The sequence below is a fragment of the Podarcis filfolensis genome (genome assembly GCF_964270895.1).
Source record: "Podarcis filfolensis genome assembly, chromosome: 1".
NCBI classification, from domain to species: Eukaryota; Metazoa; Chordata; class Lepidosauria; order Squamata; family Lacertidae; genus Podarcis; species Podarcis filfolensis.
Genome location: NC_139604.1, coordinates 114750510 through 114764848, shown reverse-complemented (window position 1 = coordinate 114764848; position 14339 = coordinate 114750510). Strand labels below are relative to the sequence as shown.

General features: G+C 43.8%; 1 protein-coding gene across 9 annotated transcripts in view; it reads right to left on the bottom strand.

Moving 5' to 3' along the window:
• Positions 1-8511: 8511 nt before the first annotated feature.
• The window catches only part of UNC79 (unc-79 homolog, NALCN channel complex subunit), a 131706-nt gene continuing 125878 nt past the window's right edge, over positions 8512-14339 (bottom strand). For all 9 annotated transcript variants that reach the window (XM_083607901.1, XM_083607893.1, XM_083607894.1 and 6 more), the window contains 2 exons: positions 13735-13776; positions 8512-10802 (listed from right to left, as the gene is read on the bottom strand). In XM_083607901.1, coding sequence (XP_083464027.1) covers positions 10602-10802; positions 13735-13776 — 243 coding nt within the window. In that variant the 3' untranslated portion in view covers positions 8512-10601. The remainder of the gene's footprint in view (positions 10803-13734; positions 13777-14339) is intronic.

Sequence of the window (14339 nt, the reverse complement as noted above, 5' to 3'; positions counted from 1 at the left end):
CTCATTTACCTCTTCCACAACTCCTCGGAATTTTAAATTGAGTTGTTTCTGACGCATTTCTGTCATGGCTAAATTGTCCCATAATTGATCTTGCATTTTATTTAAATCTTTTACTTCTTCCTTTAATTTTTTCTGTTTCTTTCTTTTGGTCTCTCAAATCTTTTTGGGTTCTTTTATTGGTTTCTTCAATTATTTTTGACTTGGTTGTCAAATCTTGTACCTTTCTGGAGAGTTCTCCTACAGCACTTTCTATTTTCTTATCTATCTGTTCCTGTATTTCTCCTAATTTGCTTTCTATATGTAATTCATTTTGCTTAAATTCCTCTTTAATCTTTAACCATAGAATGTCTAAATCTGATTTCCTCTTGTCGGGATACCTTTCTCTCTCCTGGTGTCCCTCCTACTTTTTCCCCGTTTTCCCCCAACATTTTATGGTTTAATTCTCAATAGTTGGCTTTACTTATTGCTCTCTCCCCCTAGGGGGTGCACAATCTTTCTTCTACCCTCTCTGTAATTTCAGCACCTTTATTTATATGTTCTTATATCATTTTCTTACAACACTTTATATCCCCCAAAAGAAAAGAGAGGTTTTTCAATGACTTATTCAAAATTATCCGATCCCACTAGCTTTACCAGTAACCTTTTGTTATCATAGATTTGAGTTATGTTAATATGTTAGTATAACTGTTTCAGCACAAAAGGAAGAGAAAAACAGAACAAAATGCAAAAGTCAAAAATAATATTTCCTTTTTACCGTCCAAAAAGTATTGTTCAATCTATGTATTTTTCAGCCACTTGTCGGCCTAATCCATTTCACGGGAAATATGTCAGACTTTCATTGTTTTCTATTACCTCAGGTTCTAATTCTTACTAGTTCACTTTGTAGTCCTAAGAAAGATATGGATATTTCAAAAAGTTCTCAATGGTTATATCAAATAGTATCCGACTTTTCAGAACCTGACGTTATTCAACATGTCATTTACTTCTTTCAATTGTTTAAGTTCATTTGGTTATTCATCTCAAAATGTAGAAAGACGTCTTGGATTAAATGCTGGTCCTGCTCAGGTTGGTGGGATCAGGTTAGATTTTCCTCAGAACTGAGGGTAAGGGAGATAGGCTGTTAGTTATGTTATTATAGTGGAGAGCAATAGAAAGGGGAGGAGAGAAGGCAGAAAAAAGACAGACAAATGGAAACGAAAGAAGAGAAAAAAATAGGGCAAAATGACCAGATAATTTTCTAATTTAAAGCAGGGATGTAAATATCCTGAATACCATAAGAGAACATGGGGGGAAAGAGAGAGAGTGAAAAGAGAAAAAAAAACAACAACAAAGGTTTATGGGCAGGGCATAAATACAGCCTTTGCAGAAAGTTCTAGGGTTCAAAGGGTCCTGTGGTTCTTCGGATTAAAGTTCCAGATAAACATGCGTTAAATGAATCCCAGAAGCATTGGTTAGGTCCCAAAGTTATGGAAGTTAGGAGAAGTTCTCTTTCCGAATACTTCTTTAATTTCTTTGAGTCGTGTTTCCAGCTGTCCTTTTAAACAGTTCTAAGAAGCTCCGTTTTAAATGACTCTTTTTTGTCTGCCTCCCCCAAAAGGAGTGAACAATGTTTCATTACAGTGGAGTGTTTCAAATTCTTTAATTCCCCACAATAAAGCCCGAGACATTTACTTTGTATTCACTCAGTCAGGCAAAGGGATATTTCCTTCCTCCACCTTGCGACTTTGTAGCCTGCGCCATTTTAGCCCTCTACCGAGGTGAATTCCTGAGTTAAATCGTCTAACATCCGACGTTCTCTTAGTGTATTTTCAGATTTTTTCACATTAAATAAATCTACTCACACTAAGGGTTCTATTCTTACAGTTTTGGAGGTTCGTCGCCTTCTTCAGTGGGAGCCAGAGGCATCGTAATACAGGGTCGTTGCTTTCCCTTTGTGCTTGCAGTTTCGCCGCCTCGAGATCTTCCGGAAAAAAAACCCCCGAAAAAAACAGCGAACCGCTTCCACACGGCTGGGTATCTCTCCCCCAAGGGTCTCCCCCTTGAGATTTTTGGGGGGCGCAGTGCCTTTGCGACTCCCCCAAGCCCCTGTATTACTCGGAAATCTCCTCCGGAGATTTTCTGCGCTCCCTGTCTGTTCGCGACGGAAACCGGAAGTCTAGCCTTATCATCCATGAATTTGTCTAATTCTCTTTTAAAGCCACCCAATATGACATTTTCATTGCTGCCCACCCCCTATCTGTTTGGAATGTTCTTTCCTAGGAAAATCCTTACCCACAGTTGTTGCCTTTTTGGCAACAGGTTCATATGCCTCTGCTCTCCTTGTAATTTTTTAAAGAGCTGTTTAAGAGCTGTCTCTGTGGTATGGCTAGTGGTTTTAATATATTCATCTGATGGCTCACTTTCGTTCTGTGTTGTATTTTATTGTGCTGGTTTGGCATTTGGGATTTTTATGGCCGGCTGTCTCTCAAGTTTATTGTGCTTTTATTGTGGCATAGTCTTCTTGTTTAGGGGTTTGTTTTCTTTTTATTTGCACAACACCAAGATAATTTGTATTGTCAGGCACCTCATAAATCTCATGAAATAACAAATAAATAATAAATAACTGGATCCTGGTTACAAGTCTGCTCTCCCACATGCCAGTATCTCTGCGCTTGATCATATCCAAATAAAAGCCAGCAGAATGAGCAGAGTCATTGCCAGTTGGGGCTATTTGGATGAGCTGGATGAAGAACAGGGAAATGCAACCTTAGCTAAGTATATCTCCGTTAATGCAATTAATTTGCAGATGGGTATTATTAGGCAAACCCAATTTTGTTTCAGTGAACAAGGTATTAAGATCCCACTCATAAAGCCAATAAGCATCATCCCTGAGAAGATTGGGAGAAAATGAATTAGCATATGTACGCTTCCAGGATACATAATGGTAACATCCTGATCCAGAAAATGCTTCATTTTATAAGTGAAAGTTGGAAAGGCTTGCACACCGTCCAGCAAATATACTGCTCGCTCTCTCCGTTTTAATCTCATTAAGCCGAACGAAGGGACATTATCTTAACGTCTCTGAGTGTCATTAGAAAATTTAGTTGGCCCGGCAAGGAGATTGCCTCCTCTCTGGGGCTGGCAAGAAAGGCTTTAGAAAGGTATCCCAAGTGCTTGGATTAAGTGATTTGCAGCCCAAGGCTTGCTGTGCCAGCACAGCAGAGCTTAGAGCAGCCCACTCCAAAAACACAACACCACAAATGGGGCCACCACTGTTTTGCTGGACAGAGCTCAGGTGGAGTTTTCCCTGTTGCTCCAGCTCCCCATTGGGGAAAGCTACACATCTTTGATTTCTATCTCATGAAGCTGCTGAAGGCACAATAACATAAATATCTGCAGGGAAGTTGTGCTTATCCAAACATTTATATAAAGGTAAAGGTAAAGGACCCCTGACAGTTAAGTCCAGTCACAAATGTCTCTGGGGTTGCAGCGCTCATCTCACTTTACTGGCCGAGGGAGCCGACATTTGTCCACAGACAGGTTTTCTGGGTAATGTAGCCAGCATGACTAAGCCACTTCTGGCGAAACCAGAGCAGTGCACGGAAACGCCGTTTACCTTCCCACCGGAGAGGTACCTATTTATCTACTTGCACTTTGATGTGCTTTCAAACTGCTAGGTTGGCAGGAGCTGGGACAGAGCAAGGGGAGCTCACCCCGTCGTGGGGATTCGAACTGCCGACCTTCTGATTGGCAAGTCCTAGGCACTGTGGTTTAACCCACAGCGCCACCCATGTCCCCATTAAACATTTATATACCCTCCAACATTTCTCCGGTGAAAATAGGGATGTCCCATTCCATAACGATAATTCAACTATACCCCCCACATCTTACTGTTGGGTGATAACGCCGAGGCCAGTGCCTCCCCCCCCCCAACACAGCGTCTCCCAGGATTCATCCCTCTGGTCTCCCGTCACGCTGATGTGACCCATATCCAGAGAGCCAGTGTGGTGTAGTGGTTAAGAGCGGTAGCCTTGTAATCTCGGGAACCGGGTTCGCGGCTCCACTCCTCCACATGAAGCTGCTGGGTGACCTTGGGCCAGTCACACTTCTTTGAAGTCTCTCAGCCCCACTCACCTCACAGAGTGTTTGTTGTGGGGGAGGAAGGGAAAGGAGAATGTTAGCCGCTTTGAGACTCCTTAAAGGGAGTGAAAGGCGGGATATCAAATCCAAACTCTTCTTCTTCTTCATCCAAGGACACGAGCACAAGACTAGCAGAGTCCAAACAGAAGCCCAGCCTTGAGGAGTAACATCTAAGCCTAATTTATTGCAAATTAAATCAAAGGTAACAAAACAAAGAAAACATGGCTTCTCCCTCTGTCTTTCTTTCTCAGAAAGAAAACTGCAAAAGCAATAGCTATACAGAGCGGAAACAGCGTATCTATCCACTCACATTGCTGGAATGTAAACAGACATGGGACATGTAACAATCCCACACATCTGCAGCACGGGAGGAATGGAATTCTCAACACTTACTGGGTTGCCCCAGCCACTCTGGGCAGCTTCCAACATATGTAAAAATACAATAAAATATTAAACATTTTTTAAAAAACCTTCCCTATACAGGATTGCCGTCAGATGGCTCAGGGGTGGGATAACCCCATTTGTTGTTGTTTAGTCGTTTAGTCATGTCCAACTCTTCGTGACCCCATGGACCAGAGCACGCCAGGCACTCTTGTCCTCCACTGCCTCCTGCAGTTTGGTCAAACTCATGCTGGTAGCTTCGAGAACACTGTCCAACCATCTCGTCCTCTGTCGTCCCCTTCTCCTTGTGCCCTCCATCTTTCCCAGCACCAGGGTCTTTTCCAGGGAGTCTTCTCTTCTCATGAGGTGGCCAACGTATTGGAGCCTCAGCTTCAGGATCTGTCCTTCCAGTGAGCACTCAGAGCTGATTTCCTTCAGAATTGATAGGTTTGATCTTTTTGCAGTCCACGGGACTCTCAAGAGTCTCCTCCAGCACCAGAATTCAAAAGGGATAACCCCATACCTGCCAACATTTCTCCAATGAAAATAGGGACATCCTAAGGAAAAGTGGGACATTCCGAGATCAAATCAGAAACCAGGACGGCTTCTAATCAGGGACAAAATAGAGACACTTGGAGGGCCTGCATTTAGGGTGCAAATGTTTAGGCCATACTTCCCCAACCTTGTGCTTTTCATATGTTTTGAGCTACCATTCCTGCCCAGGAAAGAGTTAGAGTTCTTTCTTTACATGGTGTAATAATTTGCAAGGCCTGGGGGGAATGCACAACTTTGGAATGATGTGATAGGCAATGATAGCAAGTAGTCAAGCCTGTGAACCCTGATTGGCTGAGATTACCGGTACTTGCTGAGCATTGAAACCTTGGGGGGGGGGGGGAGAGAGAGAGAGAGCCTCTCAAGAAACAGACGGTCTCTCTGTGTGTTGTTGTACAGCCACAAAGAGGTAGCATTAATAGGGCTTTCATACACCCCAGGAATCACTTCTCTCAAGTTCCAAAAATTAACCTGCAGAACATTCAGCTAAGCCGCCCTTGGGCATCTGTTACTTGGAGAGAGAACATTTTATGTTCTCCTGGGCATTTTAAAGTTCTTGCTTAGATGGTTGTTTGTATTTTTTATTGTTTTAGCTGCTGTGTGAGTTGTAAGTCACCTTGGGTTCCTTTCAGGTGGAAAGGCAATTCATTTTTATAAGAGAAAATGAACAAACAAATCAACAAATAAATAGGGACTCAAGCACCAAGATCCCTAGGCATACCCTTACACCGGCAATGTTGGGCAACACAGCAGTCTGAAATTGTATTTAACCAGCTCCCCATCAAAGCTGGCAAACCAACCATGACCGCCAGTTTGATAGACATAATGGAAGGCTAGGTCAACTCTTTCCATGTATAATTCAGTAGCTGGGCAAACAAAACGCTTATGGCTTTTTAATATTTTACTAACTTTCAAAGAGGTAAAAACAGTGCATCTTGATTTAAAAAAAAATCATAGGTGATCTTGTGGTTTTGGCAGGTTTGTGCCAAAGAGATTCTGCATGGAGTACTGGCGGCTTTGAGCTACATCCAGCAAATCTCTTGCACATGTCATTAGCTAGGATTAGTTGGTTGGCTGCATGTAGTGACTTTATTTCCCACAGTCAGATGACTCAAAGGGTTGCCTCCACTCTGTTATCGCTGAGGTTTCCATCAGCAGAATGGGGAGGGAAATAATATTTGGCGGTTCTTACTCTCCCCTGCAGCTCTCGCACCCGAAAGCTGCTCCTGGGGGTTAGTGGGGGGTAGAACAGATTTAGGGGAACATGGGAGGCTGCAGGAGGGAGGGGAATTTGCTGCAAACAGCTATCCCCATTCTGCCTACTGTCAGCCGAGTGACGATTCACAGTCTACACATAAGAAGTTGAATATTAATCTCATTAAGACAAATCAAATGAGAGCCCTTTTGTACATTTGGATGAAAGTAAGTTTCTGCAACAGGGAAACTTTCCAAGGCATTTTTGCTAAATGGTTGGTTTTGGCTTCGACTTAAATGCTTTAGCTGAGATTCCTGCATTGCAGGGGTTAGACTAGATGACCCTTGGGTCCCTTCCAACTCCAAGATTCTATTATTTTTAATGAGGTTTCCCTAAAACCAACTTTTATTGCCACAGGCACTACCTGAGCTAGAAAGGACTTCAGGACTTGCAGTCCAGAATTTCCTCCAATATCCCTGCAATCAACTCTTTTTTCAAAGGCAAATGTGCCAGGTCTTTGTATGTAGCATATGGTCATAACCCTCCAGTCACTGTAAAGAAAGCCTTGATAGGTTTAGGATAAAGAAGGCACTCAGATCTGGCAACTGCTCTGGTTTGCTGGTTGGTGGTTTTATGCTGATTTACAAAATACTGTACTTAGCAATGTAGGAACTTGACACATTGTGTATTGTTGGGTACTGATAAAGATGTCTCTAGTATTTATCCAATTAAATAACACCCTTTGGATTATGTCCCCAACCCAGACATGCACACAACGATTTCTTTCATGATTTCATGCTGATCCAACAGTAATCACACCACAGTGGTAAGGGGCTTAAATGTATATCAAAAGGTTGAAAGTACACATTGAGCCCTGTTGATTTCCTTCCCTGATGCCTTGTAGAAGAGCATTCTTGGATCAGGGCCAATGTGTATAAATTTGGAGAAGATGGATTCATTTTAGTGTCTGAGTGTGAATACAGCAAATAATTGTCATACAATTGGCAAATGGTCTCAAAACATGGGTGCCCACGCTCTCAGCCCTCTGCTGCTCTTTGGGCACCCAAGCCATGTAATAGGAAATGTTAAGGAATGGCATATCTGGGTGTGAGCGCTGTACCTCTATCAGCAGTTCCTCTCCAGATGATTCTCTGTCTGTCTGTCTGTCTGTCTGTCACATTATCTTGCCCAAGACAACCCAAAGTGGCTTACAACCAAACAACCGATTACTCAGGATCCTTCCCCCCATAATATTTTATTAAAGCTTTTTCATAATACAGTAAAAGAAAGCAATCTTGATAAAAAACAAAGAAAGAGAGGAGAAAATGCAGAGTCCTCTCTTGAAGGTAGATCTTCACCTTTGTCTCACACAGAAGTGGGCGGACTCTCCCAGCTCTCACCTGGGAGCTTCCCTTTCTTCTCCCAGCCTCCCACCCTGGGAGATCTTCCCTTCCCAGGGTCCACCAGCCAGGCATCGCCAGTGTGGTGTAGTGGTTAAGAGCGGTAGTCTTGTAATCTGGTGAACCGGGTTCGTGTCCCCGCTCCTCCACATGCAGCTGCTGGGTGACCTTGGGCTAGTCACTCTTCTCTGAGTCTCTCAGCCTCACTCACCTCACAGAGTGTTTATTGTGGGGAAGGAAGGGAAAGGAGATTGTGAGCCGCTTTGAGACTCCTTAGGGTAGTGTTAAAGAGGGATATCAAATCCAAAACTCCTCTTCATGTGCATAGAATGCCCCCCCCCGTCACTGACCCAGAGTAGAGGACACAGAAAAATTACTTGAGATCCTGAGCTTGGGCAACTTATATAAGCCCAGAGAGGAAGGAATGCAAAGGCTTATAATGCTCTGATGAGTTGCTTGTATCCCTGGGGTGGTATGATGGAAAGGTAGAAACAGGTCCTATGGGGACCACTCCCCCTGCAGGCTCTGGGTGCCCACGCTAGGAAAGAGCACCCATACACCTAATTACTCCACCCTGAAACCCTGGGAAACTCTTGCTAGTCAGTGCCAGCAACAGTGAGCTAGATGGACCGATGAACTGACTTAGTATTAGACAGAGTCCTATGCTTCGAATGTTTCTAAATGTGTAGTTTCATGTTTTTCTGGCTGAGCAACTGGCACATGCCCCAACTGCATTTAATCTGCTGTGTAATCTCCTGCAAGCGAGCAAGGGCACAAAACCCACACAACCTTCACAATGGAGAGTAGTTTCCGCCACTGCTGTGCAGCAGGTACGTACAGAGATAAATGACGACAAATCCAGTATAACACGCTAGTGAGTTTATTTGAAGGAAAATAATAACAAATATTATTAAGAGTAGTATTAAAGAGTTGTTCACTTTATAGCATTTTAATATAAAGCTTAAAATTGTGTTCTTTTGTTCAGCAGATTACAGCAATAAATACAGTATATCTCGGCTATGTATACACAGAAAAGGTTAAATTTTAATTACAAGGTCTTCTTCTGTTGTTAGGCTCTGATTCAAAGCCCAGTGCAAAGCAACAATGGGCTTTTCTATACATCTCAGCAGATCAGTCTGTCTCAAGGCTATTAAAATTCGCTTTTTAAAAATATTTAACATCGCTTTCTATGCAGTGACTCTATAATTTCTATGTACTATATGCAAATCTACAATCCCAAACCTTTTTCCCAGGGGAAGCTAGGAAGTTTGCGTTCTCCCTAGTGACCGCGGGATTGGGACTAGTTTTAAATCTTATAGTATACAAGTATTTAAGAAGGAATAAGATACAGGATTACTATACAGGTAGTATACAGAGGGTTGCTTAGTAGCTTGAGGACTGCAGGGAAGTACCAATGGTGAAACAATGTTAAAGCACTTAAATTTACTTAAAATGAAAAGGACAACTGTTTAGCCACCTAATTTCTAAGTGCACTTTTGTAAGAATGCTCTCTACAAGCAGGACTGGTTTCAGGTTTCTCTGATCCCCCAAAGCAAAATGCCAGAACTGACTCTAGAACCCTTAATGTTTTCAACTGCCTTCTCACCTACCCTCCCTTGGCAAGCGGTTAATGTGGAAGGTTTTCTCTCTCCTGGGATGCCAAAGGAGCAACCTGAAGCTCCCAGAGAAGGGTGGCTAAGGGGTCATTTGATGATGCAGCCTTCCCCACCCTCACCAGTGGAGAGGGAGGTCTGTGGCCACGGGAGGAAGTCCGCTTCCAGGGGCCTCCTCATTGCAAACATCCACCTCCATTGCTCCTTTGGTGCTGGAAAAGCCCAAGAAGGCTGTGTTGCAGGGGCAGATTGGGGGAAGCCTTGGATCTGCATGATTCCAAGTCCTCCCATTTCCCCGATGAAGGAGGAGACCTACACGGAGCCTAGAGCAGATGGTCCACAGAAGGAGGAGGAATAAAGCTCCTCCACCCATCCACCCCTTGCCTTGCTTGGTGCAATCCCAGCAACTCGATTCTCTCAACAACCCCTTCTCTGTAAAGTGGCAGCTCTCGGCACACTTACCTGGGACTAAGTCCCATGGAATTCAATAGGCCTAAAGTCTGAGCAGATATGCATAGGGTTACTCTATAAGGGGCACTTCTGGACCTGCCTCTCTGGCAACCAGTCATGCTTTGAAGTGGCCACCACCTTTTGGAAAAGAGAAAAGAAAGAACGCCTGCAAAAATCCTCATTATATAGGGTCACTATCTTAAAGTGACAAGGTTTATTGCATTACTGAGTTTTGAGTTCCAAGACGACGACAGCAGCAAGAAAGCACTGAGGAGGTTTCTAAAAAACCCTGCTTGTTTTAAAATAGCAGCACAGAGCACTCCTTGGTATCGGTGAGCACAAACAACGGTGGGATTGAAAGATATTAAAAGTAACAAGCAGGGGGAAGAGTAATTTCTTAGGGTCGGGTGGGGGTAGGGAAGGAGGAAAAATTTTGAAGCACACACAGTTTAACATCTTGCTACGCACAGGCCTCAGAAGAACATAAGAAGAGCCTGCAGGATCAGGCCAATGGCTCATCTGTTCCAACAACCTGTTCTCACAGCAGCGAACCGGATGTTTACGGGAAGTCGGGAAGCAGGACCCAAGTGCCACAGCACTCTCACCCGCTATGGTTTCCAGTAACTGGCATTCAGAGGCACACTGCCTCCCTCATTTGGTGTACCCTCAATGTGAAGAGGACACTGGACTGCTACCCACAAGAGCAAGTACGTATTTGTGGTTAGGAGTGGATGTGACCAGACCACTAACTTCCGCTATTTGTATACACCTACCAGACGAAGAAAAAAAAGTGTAGCTACAGTACTGTTTTTAAGGATGGCCTTTAGTCTTATAGCTTTTAGCCCTATTATTGCTAGTCTAAGCAGAAGGTTCTGGAAGGTTCTGCCCGGTTCATAACGGATAAAACTGAGAGGCTGCTTCAGACGACTGGATCTCCACTTGAGCCATCTTAAACTGGGTGCACTGCAGCCACTTGCGGAGGACGGTGAAGTTGGTGTTCATCTGGCCCGATCCCTGCAGCATCCTAAGGCTATGATGGTTCACGTTGCTCTGGATCGCTTGCAGGCGGAGCTGCAGCCCAGCAGATAAATGCTGTTAAAATATACAAAAGGTGGGGTTGTTTTTTTAATTTGTTGGATTAAATGAACATATCAGAGAGCTCTGTAAATTAATAGTTAAAGTCTTTTATGTATCAACATTTTATGCTCTTTCACACCCACCCAATGCTCCTATCCCTTCTTTTAGCTTCTTTTAAATTCTTATAGACTTTCATATTCACCTTCTGTTTTAATACCTTTTAGCTTTCCAAAACACTTTTCAGATTTTAAATGCCTATATCCCACCCTTTTATGCTGGTCTATGACCATAATAAAGATTTGAATTGAATTGAATTGTTTGTTTTGATATATCAGTCATTTTCTTTATTTTAAAAGGATTTCAACCATGGGCTATAAAAATCAACTTTCAAACAATTGTTTAAGACAATGTCATTCTGAAATAAAACAATCATTATTCACACCCAGCATAAGACAGGGGCGAAAACCCACATTTCCCTCTACTGTAGTCTCCTTATTAATGTGAGCTGCTTTGAAACCTGCCAAACTGCAAAGAGGTGCAGGGGCCTTTGTGTTAAGCACTTTAAAAGTTTAATTTGGAGTGGGAAGAACTGAAAAAAATTACCATCCAGGGTAAAATCATTCTCCTCTCCTTCCCTTCCTGGCATCTTCCTTAAACTTAAGAGATGCAAGTTGCACTCTAGCAAAGCTACTTGCTCCCCCCCCCCACCCGCCCACCCCCAGAACTGGAATTGGACAGCACTGACGAAATGATTCCCTCTGGTTGCATGCTAGACCTGTCAGTCACAGTCTGCTCATGTTTTCCCTGTCTTCCCCGTATCCTCTCACCCTGGCATTGTTGGTAAATGCAGGAGACAGGACTTTCATGCAAACACTAATGTCTGTAGCATTTTTTATGTCTGGATTGCAGAGGTGCCACAAAGTCCTTTCTTCACCTCATGCCTCCTCATAGAGATCCTGCTTCGCCTCTGATGAGCCCTATATAATTCTGAAGCATCCTGCTACACTCCTACATTCCTCTGAATCCAATGCGCTCCCCTATTTATTACAGGCCTGCAAAAATAACAACTTTTCTAGCTGCCACAACCCAAGACAATGAGGCTATGATAAGTGTGGCTCTTATAAAGGATGGAGTCCCCTCCATTTCAGATGATTCATCCAGGTCTATATGAGTTTTCAGTAGCCACATTTCAACAAAAGAACCAGTGCTTTCGCTTCTCTCTCCCAGAGCTTCCTGCTCTGCTGCGCAAACCGCATGGCTCCTCAAGGGGCTGCCTTTGTATTGCTTTGTGCACCTAACTGAGGCTTCACAGAGAATCGCCTGAGTTAGCTTGATTATCTGTGCTGCTCTCTAAAGTTCCCTTCCTTGGCCTTCTGGTTTCCTTCCCTTGCATGGCCCTGAGAGGCTGAGCCATGTGGAAGTTCAGTGATTCCTTATCGGATTCTGAAGGAGCTGCATCTGTTTCATCTCTTGGAAAGGGTTTTGTTTGGGGGAGTTTTTGCAAGCTGTTTTAGCCCCAGACTCCCTTGTCCTGGGTTGCATGGGGCAAAGGTAAAAGGTAAAGGTAAGTCCAGCCAAAGGTGACTATGGGGTGTGGTGCTCATCTCACTTTCAGGCCGAGGGAGCCGGCGTTTGTCCACAGACAGCATTCCAGGTCATGTGGCCATCATGACTAAACCACTTCTGGCACAATGGAACACTGTGACAGAAACCAGAGCGCATGGAAATGCCATTTACCTTTCTGCCGCAGTATTACCTATTTATCTACTTGCACTGGCATGTTTTTGAACTGCTAGGTTGGCAGGAGCTGGGACAGAGCAACGGGAGCTCACCTCGTCGTGCGGATTTGAACCGCCGACCTTCTGATCGTAAAGCCCAAGAGGCTCAGTGGTTTAGACCACAGCGCCACTCGTGTCCCTAATGGGCAAAGGTACAACAACATGGCTGAGGATGAACTTATTAGAGTCTCAGTTCATGTAGAAACATCTGAGACCCCAGAGGGATGCATCTCTGCTTCTCCAGCACCTCCTACTAGGGCCAGGGCTGTGAGAGACACCAGCCAGTGGCGTAGGGTGGGTTGTCAGCACCCGGGGCAAGGCAAGTAATTTGCGCCCCCTAACCCGTGGATTTGCGCCCCCTAACCCGTGAATTTGTGCCCCCTAACCCTACCCCCCAGATGTTGCGCCCGGTGCGGCCGGCCCCCCCTGCACCCCCCACGCTACGCCACTGACACCAGCAGTCTTGTCCTGCATGGGACTCACATCTAGCTGCTTCAACAGTCAGCCCTAGGCCAGAAGATGCAGCTGTAGTGACTACTGCACCATTGCCTAATTTATTGTATTTTAATGTATTGTAAACTACCTTGAGAACTTTGGTTAGTAGGTGAGGTGTAAATATTCTAGAATAAAGAAATAAAAACTAATAATTTACTCCCTTCTTTGTGCTCCCCCTCTGAGGGAGATGCTGAGGGCGGCATTATGACAGTGGGCCTTTTTAGTGGTGGCTCCCCAAATAGTGGAATGCTCTTCCTAGGGAGGAGTGCTTGACGCGATCATTGCCAGCTTTTAGCCAAGAGGCTAATACATTCATGCCCACATAGGCATTTGGCATTCAGCTAGGGTCATAGGGTATGACGATAACCAAGCCTGTCTTGGTGTCCCATCTTTTAACAGAGTGGGATAGGATTTGTCCTTTCAGTGTAATTGCAGGACACTTTTAGTCTATGAATTACCCTTCTATCTTTTTGACATATTTTGCATTTTGTATCATGTATGCATTCGTAATTGCAAGTTGCTTTGATATGTTTTTGTAGTAAGCAATGGATAACTGCAATAAACAAATAATCCAGAATTCTTATGATGAATTTGGGCACAAAATTCAATGTTTTCTTACATACAAATACATGGGGAAAAGGTTGAAGTTGGGCAGCTGGAAGTGGGGAGCCTACCTTTAGATTGGACTGAATCATTGGTAGCCACATCGGGATCAGCTGATGGAAGACAGAAATTGCATTATTTTCCTCGGCGTAGTGAGAATTAATTCATTACAGTCACCATGTTGTTATAGTTACACACAGTCAGAAGAGGATGTGACTAATTTTCTTAGTCTGAAGAACAAACCATAAACCTTGCTGATAACATTCATTCACAGGTAGTGCAACAAACATTTGCAGGGAACATTGGATAAGCCGTGCTCTGTGCCATGTCTCTTATTTAAAAAAGTAAAATCTTTTCATAAACTGATGTTTAAATATTCCAGAAAAACAAGAGCATTTTTCTTTTTTAAAAAGGAGATATTTATAAATGACTTTAAACTTTATTCAAAAACACATTTTTGCTGAGATTTTTGTAATCAATTTTCCCCTCATTTCTGCTTTGTAAAGAAACTGCAGCTAGTTCCAGTGAAATTGCCATGGTGTGGAATCTGCTTCAAATTGCTCCCCATGGTGCCTGCGACTGCCTATGTACTGCAGGGTGCCATCGGGGTTATGCAATTGTCTTCAGAGCTCCAGAACTGACAGGCAGGGGAGGGAATTGCAGAGGTGTTTAAAGA